Raw genomic sequence first — 21,499 nt, 5'->3', positions numbered from 1 at the left:
ATTTATTTTTTTCATTTCATTTATTCATTCATAATCATTTTGATTTCGAACCTAAGAATTAAGAGCTACACTGTCCTCAACCCTTGCCCCTTTCATGATATATCCTGTATTGTTTAAGTCTTACTTTTTGACATCGAATTACCCCCTCCTCATTTCCCTGTACACAAAGGGGAAAGTTTCCACCATTAAAGTCAGTAATATATACATTAGAATACTACTAATAAACTACTAAAGGAGAAGAAGAAGGAAGATTACAGATTATTTCTCCATAAACCATGCAGATTTCTGCCTGACCTTACCTCTCAGCCTGTCCATCACCACCACAACGAAGAAGTGTTCCTGATGATCCTGGATGTAACCCCACCCTTACCTTGAACACATCTGTCACTCCTACCTGACCTTAACACTGTCTCACTGTCCTCATGCATGGCCTACACCACCCTGAAATACACTGAAAAAAAAGGCCATGTTGGATTTCATTAATTCAATAGTGGACATTGGTTGCACACAAATGTTTTGTTTTGGCAGAAACTTAAACAAATGAGTCAAATCAACCCAACTTCTTCATATTCAATAAACCTGTGCATTTTGTGTTCATAAAACGTGACTGAAACATGTTCAGATGAAGTAAGTTGAGCTCTTGGAATATTTCAATCCTTCACAATTTTGTCATTTTATTTCAACACTTTGTAACCAATACGTCTACTCACCAAAGAATGAGTGAAGCAATATGGATAACAGCAGAGGACAATTTATTTAGGGTCTGATGGCAATTTACCATCGGTGTCCAGCACTTTAAAGTTTTGATGGACTGGAGCACATCCGTCCTTAACATACACTCTTAAACATCAGCTTGATACTGATACATCAAAGGAAACTTAACTGACTCTAAGTGCAAATATTTCAACCTGAACAACTTAGAACTTCCCTAGAATACAATCAAAGACAAGAGGAAATAAAACATATTTTCATCAATGGCCACTTCTAACCAGGTGGCAAATGAATATTTTGTGTAAAGAGTCTTTTTTCTCAGTCCTGGGGTTGTAACACCACAACCTCCTCAGTCTGTAATCAGAGTGTCTATTTGACACTAACCAAAATGTCTTTGAGTAGTCTTTATGAATAAAAAAACAAAACAAAACAATTGTGTTAGCTGGCCAGCAAAATAAAGAGAGTATATGGCACTGAGTGCGGGCGTGTGTGTGAGTACTTCGGTCCAAATAATCGAGGTCCGGATGGATGAATGAATGGCAGCCGCCGATCCTTTAATGGCACCCGCGAGACAGCCCGACAACGAGGCAGCACAGCAGTAAGGCAGCACAGCAGCGAGGCGTCTGGCAGGAGAACGGACAATAGTCTTTTTAAGGCTACTGCAGATGAAGGTATTCCCCGCTAGCTCACCCAAGCTTGCTCTCCGGCACAGCTACAAGCCATGTGAGCTCATAGCCCCTCCCGCTAGGATGTACTACCACAGTCGACTGTCGTAAAGCAGCCGCAAACCAATAGCAATAAAAAAATTCAAAATCATTAAAGAACATTTTAGAACTGAACACCCAATATAGATATATACATATATACTGAATATCAGATAACCAAAGTAACACTGGGTTACAACTTCTCAATAACTTTTACCCCAATACTACTTGGTCACTTAAATACTACATGTTGTCTTGATAATACATAATGTTCAACAAAGTCTAGAGTCTGGTTACCATAAAAATCAAATGGATCTACAACCATCCTCCTATCTTTATCCTGGTTGCAGGGGGGCTGGCTGGGGCATAACCCTGAAGTGATAGGTTACACCCTGGACAGCTCACCAGTCTATCACATAGAGACAAACAACGATTTGCATTTACATTCATGGGGAATTTAGAACCACCAATTAACCTAAGACAGGGGTGGCCAACTCCAGGCCTCGAGAGCCGGGCCGTTTATCAATGCCCAAGTACGCGAGTACGTACTCGTGATTTGTACCAGCGTACGTGATGATGTCACAGGTCCGGAGTTTTTACTGCCGTCCCCTCTTAATTTAACTGTGAGTAACATGTTATGAAGCTTAACTTTAATCACAGCCAAACCGGTTTAGTCAGGAACAAATAAAACACTGAAATAAACCAAACATTAACATTTAGAAGTGATCTAAGTAACTTATATATCATTTTTAACCTCAGTAGTGAAACCTCTATTAATAAAAATAGTGTACATGTACATACGTGTACATACCTTAATAAAAACAAGCAGGTGAGATGTTAGAACACTTTTATTTCTATTCTAGTGGACACTCAATACTATAGACAGCTGCTGGGGTTTCTTTAACCTGAGTAGTGAGAAGACCACGAGCGGGCGGGGAGGGGGGGGGGGGGGGGGGGGGGGGGGGGGATGTGCCGGGAGTCCGCTGTTGAGTTTTGGACGAAATGCATTCTGGGATATATAGCTGTCCCAAGTCTACACCGATGCATGCTCGATAAAACGGGCGGATCGAGAACACATCCGGGACTTTTTCGCGTTCTCGGTGTGATGCGTACTTCGAATTGGAACAGTACTTGGTCTCCGACTGATGACGTATCACGAGTACACGAGAACGCAAGTACGCACAAGTACGCATATTGATAAACGCCCCCGGTGTCCTGCAGGCTTTAGATAACACCCTGGGTCAACACACCTGAATCAAATGATTAGTTCATTACCAGGCCTCTGGGGAACTTCAAGAAATGTTGAGGAGGTAATTTAAATCAGCTGTGTTGGATCAAGGGCGCATCTAAAACCTGCAGGACAGCGGCTCTCGAGGCCTGGAGTTGGCCACCCCTGACCTAAGATAACTCCAACAACTGCATGACTTTTAACTGTGGGAGAAAACCGGAATACCCAGAGAGAAACCAGTGCAAACTAGCCAGATTGTGGATTTGAACCCAGGATTTTCTTCCTGGGAGGCAACAGCACTAACCACCATGCCACCAATCCAGGCTTAACAAAAGTAGGAAAGCTATGATTGCAAGGCTTGATACAGACCTTTCTGTAAGTTTTTGTCCTTGACAGGTTAAACCACAATAAATAGCAATAGCATACACGTTGTGTGTGTGTAGTTGTCTGCTTCTTATAACTTCAGTGATTTTCCTGCAGTTTGAAATCTTGTGCGATCTTGTGAATTTCATGAGTCCAGCAACTAACCACTCTTCCTCGATTGTGTCATGTCATCTCAACAAGAACAAATTAAGTTGTTGAATTTCATACAGATCCTACATGATTTAATTACGTACAAGATAGAAACATTACATTTTTGTGTTCAAATTACAAGGTAGACTTTTTTAATGTAACAACAACCCAATTAACGTTTTTCGGTATACCGAAAAAGTAGAGGCGGCTGCTCGACTTGACTGAGATGGATGCCTTCCTCAAACCACGATCCAATGCACGCGAGACTGAAACCCGTGCAGTGTCGCGGGATTTAACATTGCTATATTATTGACTTACTTCACTCGAACATGATATGAACAATTTAATCTACCCGGTCTGCATATTATGTAGTTTCTACACTATATAGTTACACTTAACTTTAAAGCATGAGGCAATTGTGTTAAATACACACAAGATGCTTACGTAAATCCAAGAGCTGGGCAATCCTTTTTTTTTCAGTGTACTTCCTTGCCATTTCTGACTTCCTCATGCAGTATCACACTTCCTTTCTTGGCACCCTATCACATGCTTTCTCTAGAGTTTTATGTTTATAATTTTGAAGTTTTTTGAAAAATAACAATTAGGAGATGAATCCAAAACTTTGAGTATTGTAAGTTTGTTCCTTTTTTATATTAGTTTGATCAGTATTTGTCAGCATCAATTGTGTTTTATTGGCACAATGTGTGTGGTCTTACAGTTCCTTAGGTGGCGAAATGTGATCACATGTTACGTTCTTGCTAAACACAATGCCAAATACATTCAGTAACATTCACATCTATTCTCAGTAGAAGTTTGGTTTCTTTAATATATACATTTTAATTTATAAATATGGACAATGATACACTATGCAAAGTCTGTATGGGAGCATGACCTTTCTGGAATATTCATTGATTTTTGTATTTATGCCTTCATTTCCCATAAACTCCCCAGTTCTTACATGCAAGGGAAGAGTCTGGGTTTGCTCTGGGTTTGTGGGTGGCATTTTAACATTAGTCTGTAACTGTTTCATATCCTGTTTCTCAGAAGTCAGATTTTTTTTGTCATAGGCTTTTTTGCTCGTGACTGGATTGTCTGATCAAGCCATTGCTTAAGTCTTTTAGCACAAAAATTGATTTGGATGCATTCACTAAGCTGTTTAGGTCAACAAACTATAACACATTCTTGACATTACATTTAGTAAACACATAAATGATATATTAATTTAAGCACCTTCAAAAGGTTTCAAAAGAACCCCTTAGAACTCAATCTAGCTTAAAATTCAATTTGCGCAAATAAATGTTTTTTTTCTTGTTTGTTTTGTTTGCTTTGTTTAAAGTTACTGAGCAGAAGCTTACATAGTTTCCTGTGTTAGGACAGGATGTGGTAGACTACATGTTGAACTGTAGATGCAAATGGCACATGTACAGGATGGAGGTCACATCACTTCTCTTCATGCTCTGTGAGTAATTTAATGCTTTAAAAATATTTCCCTCTTTTGTCTCAGATTTCAGGTTTCTTTTAATAATAAATTTGTTTGTAGCTTTCAGTGATTAACTTGGCCTTGGTCCTACAATGTTTTAATTAAATAAATTAAAACAAAAAATTAAAATTTGGTCAAAACTAGGTTTAGGTTGGATCCCTCACTCAAGTGTTGTTGGAGTGAATATTGACATGCAATTTCCAGGGGTCACTTCTGAGTCCCTTTTGTGTGAAAATGTGATGGTGAAGGACAGATTAACGGATGAGGTCAGGGTGGAGTCTCTGTGAACTATGATGTTTGCAGTTGACACTGTCATGTGTAGTGAGAGTAAGGAAGAGGTGTAAAGGGAACTTGGAGATGTGGATGCATGCTCTGGAGAGACGAGGAATGAGAGTCAGTAAAAACAAAACAGAAAACGTTGTGAATGGGAGGGGGAGTGTTGATTTCACACCACTTAAGAAATAGTGGTTGTTTGACTGGGAACAAGTCGAAGTTTATGACAAATTGACTTCTCAATTGAGCTGTGATCTCAATAGAACCCTTATGGATGATTTTACGATCAAAGTTTCTGCCACCAGAAGAAGTAAATGAAAGCAAACGCCTGGAGCTGTAGATGTTACATCTCTCTCCTGGCCTGGGAACACTTTTGTGTTCCCCCGGATAAGCTGTGAGAAAAGAACGTCTGGGCTTCTTTTCTTAGGCTGCTGACCCCATGATAAGTGCAAAAAAATGACTGATGAATGGATGAATTTTTCTAGTTTTAAGTCTTGTTTAATAAAAAATCTACTCATCCATTTTCTACTGTTTATGCAGATTTGGGCTGCGTGGGAAGCAATCTGAGCAGAGAAAGCCACACCTTTCTCACTAATTCCACCTCTTTTAGTTCATCCAGGGGGATAGAGAGTTATTTCCAACCCAGCTGAAATATAAAAATCTCTCCAGCATGTCTTGCATGTGTCTGGACCTTTCTTGCTATGCCTCTCTCGCTATGGTTGTACAGTAGTGAGAGAAGCATAGCAAGAAAGTATCCCCCACAGGATACTCCAAGGGACAAAATTGAATGTGCAACTGGTTATGCAAACACACATGCACCCTCGAATATCCTGGAGAGGATAAAGAGCTGTCCAGTGTTCTGCAGACAGGGCAAAAGTCATATTGCTCCTGCTGAATCCCAGGCTTGACCAAAGGACAGACTCTCCTCTTCCACACCCTGGCATTAGCTGATGAGTTAGATGTCCCTACAGTTGAGCAAACCCTCGGTCTTTCTTCTTAAATAAGTAAACCATTACCCCAGTCTGCCAGTACAGAGCCACCACCCCAGATCTCCATGTAATGTTGCAGAGTTGTGTCAGACAGGACAGCCCTATAACATTCAAAGCCTTTAGGAACTCAGGATGAATTTCATCCACCCCAATGACCAAGCCACTAAAGAGTTGTTTGACAGCCTTAGTGACCTTACTCCCAGTGCTCCTCCCATCCCTAATATAACTTTTTTTTCTTTTCTGGTGAGAAGGAACGCTTTGTTAAATTTTTATGTAATCATTAAAATATATTTTTTTAATTCCTGTATCTCTCCCTCTCTGCAGCCACACTCAGCATCACCCCCAACAGACTGCAGTTCTTCCAGTATGACAGAATTGAACTCAAGTGTGTGGCAAATTCTACTGGCTGGACAGTGAAGAGAAACACTGGCTCAAAGATTGAGGAATGCACGTTTGGCTGGGGAACACCGAGTGAGTCGTCCTGCATCATCGAGGATGCCTACCCGAAAGATACTGGAGTGTACTGGTGTGAATCTAAAAAGGAGTCCAGCAAAAACATAACAATCACAGTGATTGGTAATGTCATGGCTGTATGTTTTATAATTGATAGGTTAATAATTCTTTCTGATATATTTTATTAACCTCAACTAGACATGAAAAAAGTAATCAATATTTGCACTGCTGTTTATTGTTTTATTTTCCAGCTCATGGTGTGATCTTGGAGAGCCCCATAGATCCAGTGATGGAGGGCAACCAAGTGACAATTCGCTGCTCCTACAAGGGAGAAGATGAGTACATTTCAAAGTCAGATTTTTTAGCTGCATTCTACAAAGATGGTGTTTTCATAGGGACAGGTGATGCAGGGACGATGACCTTTTCAGCTCTGTCAAAATCTGACGAAGGCTTCTATAAGTGTAAACACCCATCAAAAGGAGAGTCGAGGCAGAGCTTCCTCGCAGTAAGAGGTGACATGATGCGTTTGTTCCTTTCTACAGTAGTTCTGTTTATGCTTTATCTTTTTCACTCAAGTAGTCCCCAGTTTGTTCTACCTTGATAGCTTTTGAGAACGAGCTGTTATGAAGCAAAAGTTCCCACATAGCAAAATTGCTATGGCCCGGACCTGGCCCACACAATGTGCTTACACATGGCCCACATACCGCAAAGAATGATGGCCCTTTGGTGGCCCAGATCTGGTTTGCCAAAGGTGTTGTAAATACATGGAAACAGTTCCAGATTAGGAACCGGCACTGGCACGATGTTGGTAGGACAGGCATTAAAACTAGGAAGCTAAGAAAAACGTATCTATTTCTTTGTCAAATGTATTTATTTTGATGAAACTCTTAAAGTGGATTTATAGCCTGACATACAAATGAAAAAGGAAAAAAAAATCCAACCAATTGTATAGAAGACACATGAAATTTAGGAGTCACTTGTAGGAATGACTTTAATATTTATACATTTTTCTACATTTGTATTTTTGGGAGCCAATTTCAAGTTCACACAATGGAGCTCCTCAGTTTCTGTCTCTGTATAACAATAAAAGTATTTGTTCATGCATGGGCAAGAAAAACTGTGAAAGCCAAAAGTTATACTAAACCTAAATGAATAAATTATTTTTTAAATATCATAAATTGAATTTTATTTTCTAAATTATCATCTGGATCACCAGTACTTGTGTAAAACCAAATGATTTAATGTCCATTTTTTTTTCTCACACAGTGGAATTCAAGAAAGTCAATCCTACCACCCTGCCTCCTCCTCCTCCTATCATACCCTGGGCCAGAGTGATTTCTAGTGTCCTTCTCTTCATCCTCTACAACTGTATTCTTGTACTGTGTATCTACATCTACCGGAAGTGGGCTCGAGGTAAGAACACCCAGACACCTGAAATCCAAAAGAATATAGTATCTTCTTCTTCTTTTTCCTCTGGCTGTTCCCTTTTGTTCCCTGTTTTTCTTTTTTGTTTTTTATTGTACAGCCTATGTAACATAGAAAAGGAAGTGAGACCCTTCTTGATTTTATTGATTTTTAAGTTATTTTCTAAATGCACAGATATTGTTTGCTTATTTCTGTATGCTTTGTCTTTATTGTGTTTGGAATCAGATCCCAATTTAAATTTCGAAGAGAAAATAGTTTTTAATGTCACTCGTGGCTCCTCTTAAAGAGATCTTTCCTCGACTTTTCCTGCAGGCAGAACTAAAAGGAACCCTTCTGTTCCTGAGTTGCAGCCATGATGAACCCTGCTGGAAATATCAAAGAAAAGATGAACTGCAACATTTTTCATACTGAACCTGGTCATGTGCTAGCTTTTATAGTCACACCAGGAGCATTGCAATTAAGTATCTCAACATTTATCCTTCTTAAAAAGTTGATTCTGTTCATCTGAACGTAGCGTTTTCAGTGGGGAAAACATTTCGTCACTCATCCAAGTGACTTCTTCAGTCTCAACTGACTGCAGGTTTCCCCAATCTTATAAATAGTACATTTGACAATAACTGAAACTAGCACCACTGAATACAGGGAAAATACAGGGAAGAGAAGGAAGGAGACAGACAACATGAGGAAGACACAGAATGAGGGTGAGAGAGTCAGAGACAAAGAGCCACGACTGGGGAAATAGAAAGGCAAATAAACATTGACACAAGACTGACTAGGGAATGCAGGAAGAGATACAAGAAAAAGAGAGAGAGAGAGAGAGAGATAGCCTTTATTTGTCAGTTGCAGGTCTTTTGCCCGCAACCGAGATGACAGACCTTGCCGACCGTACATACAATACACAAACATCACATTGGGGAGACAGGTCAGGCTAGGTAGCGAGGAAAAAAACATCGAAATGTGTAACACAAAAGGATAATACAGGAATGCACAGATATCAACACACCATAGCACAATAAACACAGACAAGCAACATGGGAAAGAGTTCCAGTGTGTACATCTGATCTGGGACCGCTGCAGTCTTTCGACTGCGCCTCCAACTGACCCGATGTCCACATCAGAGGGGAGGTAAGCGTTGGAGGTGGCGTTGGATCCGGGGTAGGGAGGGTGATGCGTCGGTGAGTGCTTATCAGTATCAGTATATGTATGTGTGTGTGTGTCCAGAGTTCAGCTGAGACAGTGTCCTTCACCCTGCCAGGCTAAGTAAACAGTCTTCCAGCCAACCCAGGTGGCCTTGCATGGAATGGGAAGGAACAGACTAAACACAGTCGTTATCAGGGTGTTTTGTTCAGCTCCGGCCTTGCAGCTGGCGCCAAAGGGGTATCCGCATAAGTGATGTTATTTTTTTTTACTTTAGTGCGAACAGCTCATATGAATTTCAAAGCAGTTCTACAGTCCAACACTGGTCTCTCAATCTCCCATTGGAGAGCCGCGAGCTTCGCCATACTTGCGTTCTGTGATGTTGTCACTTCTTGTGCTCAAGGAGCCAATGTCTGAGAACTCACGGCAGTGTGCCTCCCCAAGATGTCATCCAATTTTGCGCCCAGAGATGTTATTCCGGGCTAGCCCTTCCAAGATGTATCCAGTCTGCAGTCAGAGATCTTATTCTGAGTATTCACAGCAGCCGTAGCCTCTCCAAGATCTTATCCGTGCTGACTCAATGAGCCCATTTTGAGAAACTCACGCCTCTCCCATCGTTCCAATCCCAGCGGGCAGCCTTGTGGGGGTTTGAACAGCTGGTTCCGCTTTCTTAATTCTTCGATAAGTCAGGGCCAAGCCAGCTCCGATCAGCCAGAACCCTGTTACCATGGTTCCGAATAGGTAGATGTCTTCACCACTCAGGCTCACCCAAGCCCAAACTTCTCGTTGAGAAAGGGGTGTCAATTGCATTCAGGGACCAGTTGATCCAATCCATAATTCCTCTTTTAGGTTTTAGAGAACAGACTGTGAGAGAATGTTCCAGGGAAAATACAAAGAAAAACACGAGACTAGACAAGGACATAAGCAGGGAAGATAAGGGAGAGGAGAAAAAGTGCGTCCGCCTCCTCCTAGAGCCAAAGAAGACTAAGATAGGCTGCATAAAGAGGGAACTGACTAAACTAAAACAAGGAACTAAGAACTAGAAACTTAAATAATAAAAATTGAGACTGAAGAAGTAACTTGGATGGGTGACAAAACGTCCAGAAGAGCAGAATCAACATTTTGGGATTTGCTTATCTGGATGAATAAATGCATCAAGACAACATTTATTGTTTTTAAAAAAATCCTCAGCTTAAAATATAATATGTATAACTTATCACATAGTGAATGGCATGCTTGCATGACTGTGAAGTTTACTCTGTTTAGCCTGCATACTCTGAAATATTTACTTTACTGTTGAATTTGCCAATAAGCTACTGTCACTGCACAATAGTGTCACTTAATAAAACTGAAAGATATTTTATTCCACCGTTTGCACTTCCTGTCATAGGGAGTGAAACTAGGAAGTAGTTTGTGCTAAGTGGAGTCATATGTTTAAATCTTGGTCTCAGACAATGACACGAATACCTTGACTGTCATTGTTAGTGCCCAAGGTCAAAGTTGACCTTAAGAAAAAGGTCAAGAAACCATGTAGACTAATAACATATCACGTGAAAGGGTTTACATTTTATTTTATCAGATACAATGCCCATTGAACACAACACATTCCATTAATAAATCTTAAAATTTCACATTTTTGCAGACAAAGATTTCAGCCATTTCTGCTCTGGTCATGTGAAAAAAGATGATAAAATACACCATGCAATAGTATGCAATACTTCAAGGTCAAAGAAAACTGAAATTAAAAAAATAAATTAAACCATCCTACTATAAAGTGTGTAACTGTAAACATTTGTGTATTTACTGTTCAATGTAGATTAAAATAAGTTGATCTGAACGTCTTTATGTTGCTAGTCCATTGGAAGCAGGTACTGCAGATTCATTATGTTGTTGATATACTGTACACCCTAGATTTGAAAGAAGCAAGTAGATTAACTCTTTTTCTTTAATAAGGTACAGTTGCACTTTATTAAATTACAATTGTACTTTGGTAAACAAACTGAATCCTGGGTGCAGCTATTAAATGTGTTTTTCTACATGTTCTAAATACACAGTAAGCAGTTTTCCACACAGCCTTTAGACTGAAATGGATTAAACTGGGTCTAGAAGTAACAAATACCCACACCTGTTAAGCTAATTACTACATTCTAACATCCATTTATCAGTTTTAGTTTTGAATTGTGGTTTTTAAAAGGCTTGCCATGGTAAATGCAATGAAACAGGAAAATAATTTAAATGTAGATATACAATAGTGGCATTTATGAAATAATAAAAGTCTTAGATTTTAATTGATTGTTCTTTGTATGGGGAGTGGGCATTGCATGTTTACCTGATCATGAAATTTTGCTTTTTATAACAAAATACACATAATTGATAAATCAATTGATTGCTATAACGGTGAGCTACAGTTTGATGGACATTTTCTGTCTCTGCCTGGAAGGAAGAGTAGAAAGTAACTGAAATATACACATGTATTCACAGACATGCATACAGCAGAAAACTGTCAGAAAGATAACCAATACAGCATACATAACAGGATTTTATATTAGTCATCAAAAAAACCCAACATATAAAAAACAAGGATCATAAGGCTACAGGAACAGCCAGATGGTTTAAACAGCACTGAGCCTTAAGACATGTGGTTCATGCCTCCGTGTGAGAAAACAAATCGCGTGAGTTTGTCGTTTGAAGAGGCAAGCATAACACTGTATGTATGCTTAGTTCATTTCATAAAGTTTAAACAAATCTAGACTTCAATACAACTGGGTATTAATAATTCAAAATGAGAAATGAAACAGCCAAATAAAAGGATATATAGTGGTTACATTTGGTAGCACCCAGACATGTAAAGCTTTCGTGTTCAGCAATACAACAGAAACACAGCAAGCTTTAGAAGCTTTCCTGTAGCACCACCTTGTGGCTTTCATGAATCATCTCCTGAATCAGCTTGGATAAAACCTGTGGCTATATGGCTAAACTAATTTATATGATCCTTTGGTCACAGCTTGGTAAATAGAGCTTATCAGTGTTAAGTAGAAAAAAAAGATAGAAAAAAGAAATCAAATCCGAGATTGAGGTTATAGCCACCAAGAACACCAATTTGAGTTTCACTGCAGTTTGTAGACTTAAACACTCCTCAGCCACGTTTATTACATACAGCTTGGTGGTACCAACTTGAATCCATTTTTGCCGTCAGAACTGTTTAATTCTTTGTGGCTTAGATTCAACAAGGTTCTGGGAACATTGCTCAGAGATATTTGTATTCACAAAGTTGCTGAAGATTTGTCGACCTATAAAACCCATTCAAGCACGTCAGAAAGACATTCAATCTGATGACTGTGGAGGCCATGTGAAAACAGTGAATGCACTGTGATATTCAAGAAACAAGTTTGAGATGATCTGAACCTAGTGACATGGTGTGTTACCCTGCTGGCAGCAGCAATGAGAAGTTGGGTAAGCTGTGGCCATGATGGGATGAACAAAGTCAGTAATAATAATAATAATAAGGCTGTGGTGTTTAAATGAGATACAGCTGGTACTAAACGCTGTAATTAGTGGTTGTTTGAGTTACTGTTTACTCCTTTATCAGCTCAAGCTCAACTAAAATCAACAGTTTCACCTAGAGAACTACCCATCTCTTTTTCTTTGTAAACCCTGTGGATGTGGGTGAAAAATCCCAGTAGATCATCCCTTCTGGCACAACAACCACAACGCATTCAAGTTCACATAAATCAGCTGTCCTCCTCAATGCTTGAACTTCATCATGACCATGTCAAAGAGGCACCTGAATCTTTCACTTTTCACCTTTCAAGTCTTTGATTGCAGTAACAAACACTTCTCGATTGTTTAGCTTTAATTTTTGTTTTTAGTTCAGTTCAGATTTAATTAATTTCCATTGTGGGTTTAGTTATCTTTTATTTTTATTGTTTGAAAATGCTGAGATAAGACATCAGTTTTAGTCTTGATTTTGATGTAGTTAACTAAAATTAAAATAAAGGAGTTAATTTCAATAACCTTGATTTAATCCTGATTAAAACTGTTCTGTCCACAAACTAAAAAAAATTTAAATCCTTAAGACTTTGTGGACATTGGTTTGGCACCAGAGGAGCTAGGAGGAGATGAGATTTCAGTCACAAGGCATGGTTTTGACTCTGCACGGTGTTTTTCCATCAGAGCGTCGGTAGTATCTTGAGTATTGTTCCCATCACTTTCTGCTACTGTAGAACTTTCATTCATTTCCATATTGTCATTCTGCTCTGCTGGTCCTGTGTGAAAAAACAGAGTTGAGATGGTTAGTATTCAGTAAAAACAAAAATATAATTACTGATTTAAACCTTAAGTTACAGCATGTCTATATATTGATGCACCTCAGGTTAGAGATGTTCAAAGTTGACAACAACCTGCATCCATTAATAAATACTGTAATATCACGAAGGACATCAACGATAAACTGTCTGGTCTATGGAGTAAGCCACATTATTTGTCATTAAAATGCTTCAAAAGGCAGCAACAGCATGAACAGTGGAAATGTCTGGTTTATTGATTGAATTACTATCGGCCCATCTCTACCGCAGTTCTCTAAGATACTGGAAAAAATATTTTACAATAGATTATATGACTTTATCATAAAAAACAATGTACTATATGAACAGCAGTATGGATTTAGACCCAAAAGGACCACAAGGCATGCCTTAATGGAGTTTATAGATACAGTAACAACTGCTATTGATAACAAAAAATATGCTGTCGGAGTTTTTTTAGATTTAAAGAAAGCATTCGATACAGTTGATCACAGCCTTTTACTTAACAAACTATGTACATATGGGGTCAGAGGGGTGGCATTATTATGGGTTAACAGTTACCTTAAAAACCGTAAACAATTTACCCAAATAAATGCCATGAAGTCAGAACTGAAACCTGTTGTGTGTGGGGTTCCCCAAGGATCAGTTTTGGGGCCGCTGCTTTTCATATTGTATATTAATGAGATATGTGCTATTTCAAAGTCTTTGAAAATAATATTATTTGCGGATGATACAAACTTACTGTGCTGTGGAAGTAACTTGGAACAACTTCTGAATGAGCTAGAAAATGAATTAAATAATCTGAAGACCTGGTTTGACCATAATAAATTAACATTGAACCTGAGCAAAACAAAATTCATAATATTTGGGAATCGCACATATTCTACTAACAGTAAACTGACAATAAATGACACTGAATTAGACAGAGTATCTGAAATAAAATTCCTTGGTGTGATAATACATCACAAACTATCCTGGATTCCCCACATTACTCATATCAAAGCCAAAATATCGAAGTCTCTGGCAATTCTCTATAAGGTTAAGGATCTCATAAATCAAACATCATTATATACTCTCTATTGTTCTATTATACTGCCGTACATGACACACTGTGTAGAAGTGTGGGTAAACATGTATAAAACACACACTCATCCAATCTACATTCTGCAAAAAAGAGCAATAAGGATAATAAATAAAACTACTTCAATAGAACCATCAAATTCACTTTTTTATCAAATTAAATATTCTCAAATTTAAAGATTTGGTTGACCTCAGAACTGCGCAAACAATGTACAAAGCAGCACATTTGCCCCACAACATTTAGAACTTGTTCCAAATAAGACCAAATACTCATGACCCGAGAGGAATCCTTATGTTCAGCAAGCCAGTAGTTAGGACAAATGTAAAATATCAGAGCGTTACAGTCAGAGGAGTTAGTGTGTGGAACACCTGTACAGATGAAATCAAGACAAGTACATCAATACAAAAATTCACACAATTGTTCAAAAATAATAAATTGCATGAATATAGGAAATCTTCCTCTCAGTGACTGAGTTGTCTCATTGTGTCCTCATTTTTTTATAGATCAAGGCCTGAGTAACCCAACCTTAAGTGTTCATTAAGGTGTTTGTCACATAGATATTAAATAAGCTCAGAGATTAAGCGGGTGTTTTAGACAGGGTGATTAGTTTATGTAAACATGTAGTTTGTTGTTGTTCTGGTTTACGTGCTGAAAATTTTTATTTGTGTATGTTCAATGTGTTAGACTTGTACATAGTTAAACATATATGATCAAATAATGTTGAATCCTGGATATGGATTTGTAAGCAATGAAATTTGAAATAAGGGGGTAGGGAAAAAAAAAGTGTCAACTTCATCCTACTCCTTTTCGAGCACACGCATTCTGTAGACATAGACATACATGAAAACTTGATGATTTTTAAGTTTTGTTTTTTGTTGTTGTTTTTTTTTCTGTTGTTATTTCAATTATATTTGCATGTTCGAAATAAAATTATATCTATCTATCTATCTATCTATCTATCTATCTATAATTAGGGAGGTGAGGCCACCGAAGACAGCTGTCAGTCAAAACAGCCATGCCCCTAACTCCAGTATGCAGAGTTATTAGGAGAAAAAACATATACACTTTCTACAACTTCTATGTGGAGACGATCCACAGAGACAACAAATTTAACCCTGTATATTTGTTTAATTCTGCAGTAAAGTCGACATTGTTTACATGGGAGTCTAATCAACTAGTCTATAATGATCATGTGATTATTATAGGAACCACTTCTGCACTTTTCCAATGAGAGAACTATGTTCATCTTGTATGTATAGATGGTGATTTCACTTCATATTCAATTCAGATTGAACACTGTAAATTTTGCAGTAAATTAACAAAATTTAAAGTAAATTAATTTTGAGTACCAAGTCCACGCTTTATAGATGTGCATATGCATTCAGCAAATATAATGAGAATTAGTAAAAATTGAATTTCATGGAGCAGATATAGATGAAGTGACTTACTTTCTTTACATTTAGAAATCTTCTTTATGATCCAGTAACTGAAGACAGCAAAAATCAGAATTGTAACAGCAAGACCTGCAATTACCTTTATTGCAGCGATGATACCTGGAATAAAAGAATAAACAATAATACACATATATCTGCCATGCAAGTCACTGAAAATGAAGCCACTGCTAATCAGATGCTTTCCATATTGTATTTCTTGGTGGATCAAAGTCTAGTATTTTTCTATCTTTCTAATTCCATCAACTTGACAAAATCCCCAACACCATTGGCTGAAATGCAGCCCCAAACCATGACAGACGCTCCACCATGTTTCACAGATGACTGTAGCCACTCACTGTTGCACCTCTCACCATGACCTTCTCCAAACACAGCAGACAACTGGAACCAAATGTGGATTCATCACTCCATGTCCATCTCCAGTTCAAACTGATATTCAGTCCACTTCCTGAATAACCTTTTTTTTTTTTCTGTTAATTAACAACATGACTTTAAGATACTGTTTATCTACTGCTGATAGATTTTTAGGCCTGGCACTTTCTTTTGTCCCCACTTATCTAACTGTGTCAACAGCTTTAAAGAAACTGCACACCAGCCAAATTTGGGCTAAAAGCTCTTTGGGAATGTCCCTGGTGATGCAGAAACACTATTTATACAAAATACTAATTTACATAAAATAATAACATAATAATTTTATAAACAAAACAAAAAAGTTTAATAAAGGAAGCTTTGCTACCTTGAAGCAAATAAATAAAAATTGAGGGGTGGCTCAAGACTTAAATTCAGTACTATATATCGAATATTAAATTCACAGGAGAAAAGTCTTTGCTAAATCAAACATGCAAATCAGAAGAAGGTAACCACTGTGGCAACCACATAAGGGAGCAGATGGAACCAGAAGAAATTTAGATAAATAGAATTTAGCATATCCCCAAACTCAGTCCCTCTGAACATTTGTTATCTGTGTTTATGAAGACAAAAGAAGCCAACCCTCTATTCATGGGAGCAATATTGTCACATCATGGCAGGATAACCCTTATTAGGTTTAAACACACTTGAAAGCTGCTGTCGTTACGCGAAACTTCTTACATTTCACCTCTTTAGTAAAAGAAAGTATATATAGCAGAGACCCTAAATCAAGGAAATGTGTGTGCAGCTCACATTTCTCTGAATTTGAGGAGCAGGACCTCACCTCATCCACTCCCCTTTCAGTCTTCAGCCTAAATATGTACCCTTCACTAATACCTGCTGTATTCATTTTCATGCCCCACCCTCCCAGCCCCCTTTTTTTTCTACTGCCAGTTCCCTCCGAGGCCTTCCCCAAACAGCAGCATCAGTTCACGTTCCCTCATCCACCATCATCCATTGTAACTGAGCATGTGTTCCCAGCTAGTGAACTTCTTTGCTTTTTGGGAATGACTGAGAATTTACTTACCACTGTCGGCTGAGTCTGAAGGTACAGTCCAGTCACCATTTTGACCACCTGGCAAATTTGAGTACATAGACAACTGCATTAGGGAAATTTGCAGTGAATATCAAGTGCACTTAAGGGGGCTCACTAAAGACACGCACATCTTATGAAGAACAGAAGAACACTTCTGGGAAATGAAGCAAAGTCTGTGTTTGTAATGAAAATGATGGAGAATATTTACCTAGTGCTTCTTTGCAGCTGTTTTCTTCTGGTCTCACAACTAAAAAGAAAAGATGCATTTTTAATTAGATCCATAGATGTACTGATCAATTCATATCATATTCCTAATTGATATTTCAAAGAACAGATTTTGTTTTAGCGGTATAAGAATATCTATCTCAGGAATAGACACACACACACACACACACACACACACACACACACACACACACACACACACACACACACACCCCAAAACAACAACACATAACCTGCAGAACCTGACACATTTTCCTTTGATAATTAGTCATCCATTTATCTTGTTGCTTAACTTCTCTTGTAGATAGTGGTGCCAACGATAAAATTAACCTTTGAATCTTTCATTCCCTGTACATACATAATGAAGAAAAAAAATTGCCTTGGATAACTTCTTACCAAGTTCAACACACATGCTCCTGTAATGGCCATGCCATATTTCATACAGTCCCTCATCAGACTGCTGTAACCTGAAGAGTGTGAATGAACCATCTGCTTCATTATACTCAATGTTCTTTCTCCCAGATTCATAAGGGAATCCCTCATGTCCAAAGCGGCAAAAGTAGATGTCAACAGAGTTTCCCTCCAATCTCCAGTTATCGACGTCACTGCATCTAAGAGCCTGGGGAAATCGAAGCTCTGCATCGCTGCCAGAAGTGGCACATCTTTCCAAACACTCCTGTCTTTGTTGGCCATCTGCAAGTTCACAAAATGAAATAGAAAGAAATAGAAAAGTTGTAAATGTTAATGTTAAAAATAGAAAGATTAGTTTTACAAAGAATCTGCAACCATGTTAAAATAAGTAATTATATAAGTTATACTATGCTTCATCATAATTCAAGTCATGACACAATGATTACACATTAGTCCACTGAACTATCTTGCCATACTGATTGGTCTCTGTTTGATTTACATGCACAGAGGCCATTTCATATAAAACACAGAGAGATCCCTTATTGGACAGTTTTAGCTTTTGAAAACTGTTCTCCTGAGTCTTGATGTTAAAAGTTCTAAATCCTTTTCCACTTCACTACACCAGCATACATCATATCCTGTAATGATAGTAAAGGACAGTTTCAGCCCCAAATGCTCAGTCTGCATCCCGCCAACTTGTGTTTGATGGTGATGGAGAAAACACAATCAGAGCCAAATCGACTTACCTAATGTGTGTGTGGCGGCATGGAGGAGGGAACTGAAAGGTGAAGCTAAATGAGACTAACACCACCACCTGGGGGTGACGTTACATCCCAGGAAATATTACATTAACCAGCTACAAAGACACAGGTTACTGGCAAAGCAGAGGCATTGAAAGTCAATTTGAAAAAGTTTATTAAACAAAATAAGTGCAAATAATATCGAGCTGCAGCAAAGAAAACAACAAATGAAGTGGCAGAACTTACAACACCAGCAGAGCTTTAATAAATACACTTTTTTAATCAGACATTGCTTAAAGAGATAAGATTCACTGGCAGCATGTTGCTCTAGTTAAAATAGCAGCTCAACAGGCAACCTACAGGGAGGAGTGCCCAAGGGCTGCTACCGGTTACTCACCCGTGACGTCACACTGCAATTCGCAACGCAACTTAACTGTGCTTTAAAATGTGCTCGCATCCCGGTGTTTACGCTCACAAGCGGCCGTCTCTCTACCAAAATAAAAAAAAAGTAAAATGAACCTATAAATCAAGCAATTAAAAAAGAAACAACAAACAGTGAATAATATAAAAACTGATGTACATATACACACCTTTAAAATATTACCATCCGGTGCACTGAAGCTGAGCGCCATCAAAGAAGAGACGCAGAGACCCAAATGGCACACGACAAGATTAAAACACGATAAAAGAAAGTCACAGACACAAAGGATAACAACAAGACGTCAGCAGGGTACACTAAGAGAGAGGAGCAGTCATCCAGGGTCCACCCTACTATAAACCACACTGCAGACCTCATAGGAGGATCCTACTCACCACTCGTTAACAGTTACACAGCCAAACATTGGTCAGGGAGCATGAATCCGATCTGCAACGCTAAGGCCAGGCTATGATCGTCGCCATCTATCATAGGGATGAGTGCCAAATACCAGGAGTCTGATTAGACAGCTAGGGGAGGGGTGAATGTTCATGCTGCGTTCAGAGCAATACAGTCATTAGTTCACTATGCAGGAACCAATCCAACCCGTTACATGAGCATAAAAGACCCGCTTCAAATCCCATTTAGAAACAAACAAACAAACAAACAAACAAACAAAAACAAACATGAACAATGAGTCTGCTCAGAACCCAGACTTGAAAAAACCTGTTTTGGTTGTTTTTGTACTTCCAATTAGAAATGCATTTATGAATAGCGTGATCGATACAGATAAGTAGTCTACATTATTAAATTAGAAAATATTTACCACAGTGAAGGACCTTGAAGAGCAGAACTGCCATGCAAAAAGTCACTTGAATTTCCATGAGTGGGTCAACAGACGTTTCTATTACCAAACTAGAATTCCTCTAAATTAAACGAATTCCCTGCGGAACATTAAATTATCCACAGTAAAAGACAGGAAAAGTGATGCGCTAGCACATTTAATCCAAGTGAAATAAAAAGTGAAAGTCTCGGGCTATGTGATATCAGCGGGTGAAGATGATGTCACCGCCATGGGAAAGTACTCATTTATGTTATTCTAACACCAATAAAACGTAACACACATGAACAGACAATCAGACATGTAATCTCTCCAGCATGTCCTGGATGTGCTCTGTGGTCTCCTCACCTCCTCCTCGTCCTATGATGTGCCCAAAACACTTCACCTACTAGGCTTTTTGGTTCAGTCACCTCAGCTGGCTCTGTTGGGTGTGAATGAGCTCTAATTTGGAAATCCCTTCCAAATTAGGGAGTTCCTCACCTTTGCCTGCCTGATGATGAGGCAGCTCCTTTCTGTTTATCTCCTCAATCTCATTTTTTCAGTCACAGTTGAAATTACAAGAAATGTAACAGAGTACAATATATCAAGAAAAGAAACTGAAATTCAGTGGACAAAAACATGATGTCACCTCTGACAGTGACGTCCCTGCTTGCTGTTTACCACCATGATGAGCCAGTCTGACTTGTAAAAGTGCAGGATCTCTCCCCCCTGGTAAATATCCCCCATCAGAGGAGCAGGTGATATTCATGGTCCACTATGTTCAAAGAAAGTAAAAGAAAATTGATGACAGTACACACAATATACAAATTGAGGTTTTAAATGGTGCATTGATTTGTAATCAAATGCATTTAAATGACATCACCACCAGGTTCAGCTGTTGGTCAGTTGGCAAGGCCCTATCTGTAAGATTGATATATGTGAAGGGAAGAGACTTCTTCCCTCCCGATCTGACAAAATTAAGCTTTTTGTCTCCTTATTCATCCATTCAGATTTAACAAAGTCTCTTTCACAGCTCTTTACTCATCCAAGCTATGCTACACTAATATATGCAGTGTTGGAATGATTTCTTTTCATCTCTACAAGGTTAAAGATTAATATGAAATGTCACATGTGTCCTGTGTTTGAACATTTTAAACTGTGCAATAAGGCTGAAGAATACAAAAACCCATTGACTGGAAACAGGAAAAATAAAACTCACAGCAGATATCTCCAATGATTACTGTGAATAACCTTGCCAGGTTTTGTGTGTGGAAGCGTGGAAGAGATGACCCAAACGCAGGACTCACGGTGCAGAAATGATGAGGGTCTATTGGAGCGGGTGAATGAACAAAGCAGGAACAGTAGGGCTGACTGAAAGACTGAGTGGCTGGCTGAATAACTGAGCACTAATGGGAATGACAACATAACATCAATGACACGACAAAGACCAGGAGAGTGCTGAGGACTTAAGTATACTGGCTGAAAAATGACTGATAGGTGACAGGTGAGTGAACAGCTGAACATAATGAACTAAGGATAAATGGGAAGAGGATTGAACATAATGCACACAGACCAAGGTTAACACAATAAAACAGGAAGTGGAACAGGCAGTAGATAAACAGTGAACGTGAACTGAAAATACTGGGTCAACGACCCAGAAACCCAGAAAAACCTTTATTGGTGTAATTTGGATTAAAA

General features: G+C 38.7%; 2 protein-coding genes and 1 long non-coding RNA gene across 3 annotated transcripts; 1 reads left to right on the top strand and 2 right to left on the bottom strand.

The window, feature by feature from the left end:
• Positions 1–4,496: 4,496 nt before the first annotated feature.
• LOC106096859 (uncharacterized) lies at positions 4,497–8,697 on the top strand. Its single transcript, XM_019354248.2, has 5 exons — positions 4,497–4,615; positions 6,223–6,474; positions 6,603–6,863; positions 7,618–7,764; positions 8,089–8,697. The coding sequence occupies exons 1-5, from the start codon at positions 4,549–4,551 to the stop codon at positions 8,130–8,132; spliced, it is 771 nt and encodes a 256-aa protein (XP_019209793.2). The 5' UTR covers positions 4,497–4,548; the 3' UTR covers positions 8,133–8,697.
• Positions 8,698–13,184: 4,487 nt separating this feature from the next.
• LOC106096867 (uncharacterized) lies at positions 13,185–18,989 on the bottom strand. Its single transcript, XM_025901847.1, has 6 exons — positions 18,964–18,989; positions 17,812–18,108; positions 17,399–17,437; positions 17,182–17,229; positions 15,744–15,848; positions 13,185–14,663 (listed from the first exon to the last, which is right to left on the bottom strand). The coding sequence occupies exons 2-6, from the start codon at positions 17,825–17,827 to the stop codon at positions 14,452–14,454; spliced, it is 420 nt and encodes a 139-aa protein (XP_025757632.1). The 5' UTR covers positions 17,828–18,108; positions 18,964–18,989; the 3' UTR covers positions 13,185–14,451.
• A 14-nt stretch (positions 18,990–19,003) lies between these two features.
• Positions 19,004–21,172, bottom strand: LOC112843319 (uncharacterized). The gene is made up of 5 exons (XR_003215604.1): positions 21,021–21,172; positions 20,451–20,576; positions 19,380–19,466; positions 19,157–19,187; positions 19,004–19,055 (listed from the first exon to the last, which is right to left on the bottom strand). It is a non-coding gene; the product is annotated as an uncharacterized LOC112843319 (long non-coding RNA).
• Between the last annotated feature and the right edge of the window lie 327 nt (positions 21,173–21,499).

Source organism: Oreochromis niloticus, linkage group LG3, assembly GCF_001858045.2.
Source record: "Oreochromis niloticus isolate F11D_XX linkage group LG3, O_niloticus_UMD_NMBU, whole genome shotgun sequence".
NCBI classification, from domain to species: domain Eukaryota; kingdom Metazoa; phylum Chordata; class Actinopteri; order Cichliformes; family Cichlidae; genus Oreochromis; species Oreochromis niloticus.
The sequence above is the reverse complement of the archived record's forward strand: the minus strand, read 5'-3'. Positions and strand labels throughout refer to the sequence as shown.

Excerpts from the sequence above, each read along its gene's own strand:
- LOC106096859 (XM_019354248.2), top strand. The coding sequence starts at position 4,549 with ATGTTGAACTGTAGATGCAAATGGCACATGTACAGGATGGAGGTCACA. Across the intron at positions 6,864-7,617 it reads GAGCTTCCTCGCAGTAAGAG|TGGAATTCAAGAAAGTCAAT; the intron begins GTGACATGATGC and ends TTTCTCACACAG. Across the intron at positions 7,765-8,088 it reads CTACCGGAAGTGGGCTCGAG|GCAGAACTAAAAGGAACCCT; the intron begins GTAAGAACACCC and ends CTTTTCCTGCAG.
- LOC106096867 (XM_025901847.1), bottom strand. Across the intron at positions 15,849-17,181 it reads TTCAGACTCAGCCGACAGTG|GTATCATCGCTGCAATAAAG; the intron begins GTAAGTAAATTC and ends CTTTTATTCCAG. Across the intron at positions 14,664-15,743 it reads GATTTCTAAATGTAAAGAAA|GTGTTCCACACACTAACTCC; the intron begins GTAAGTCACTTC and ends TCATCTGTACAG.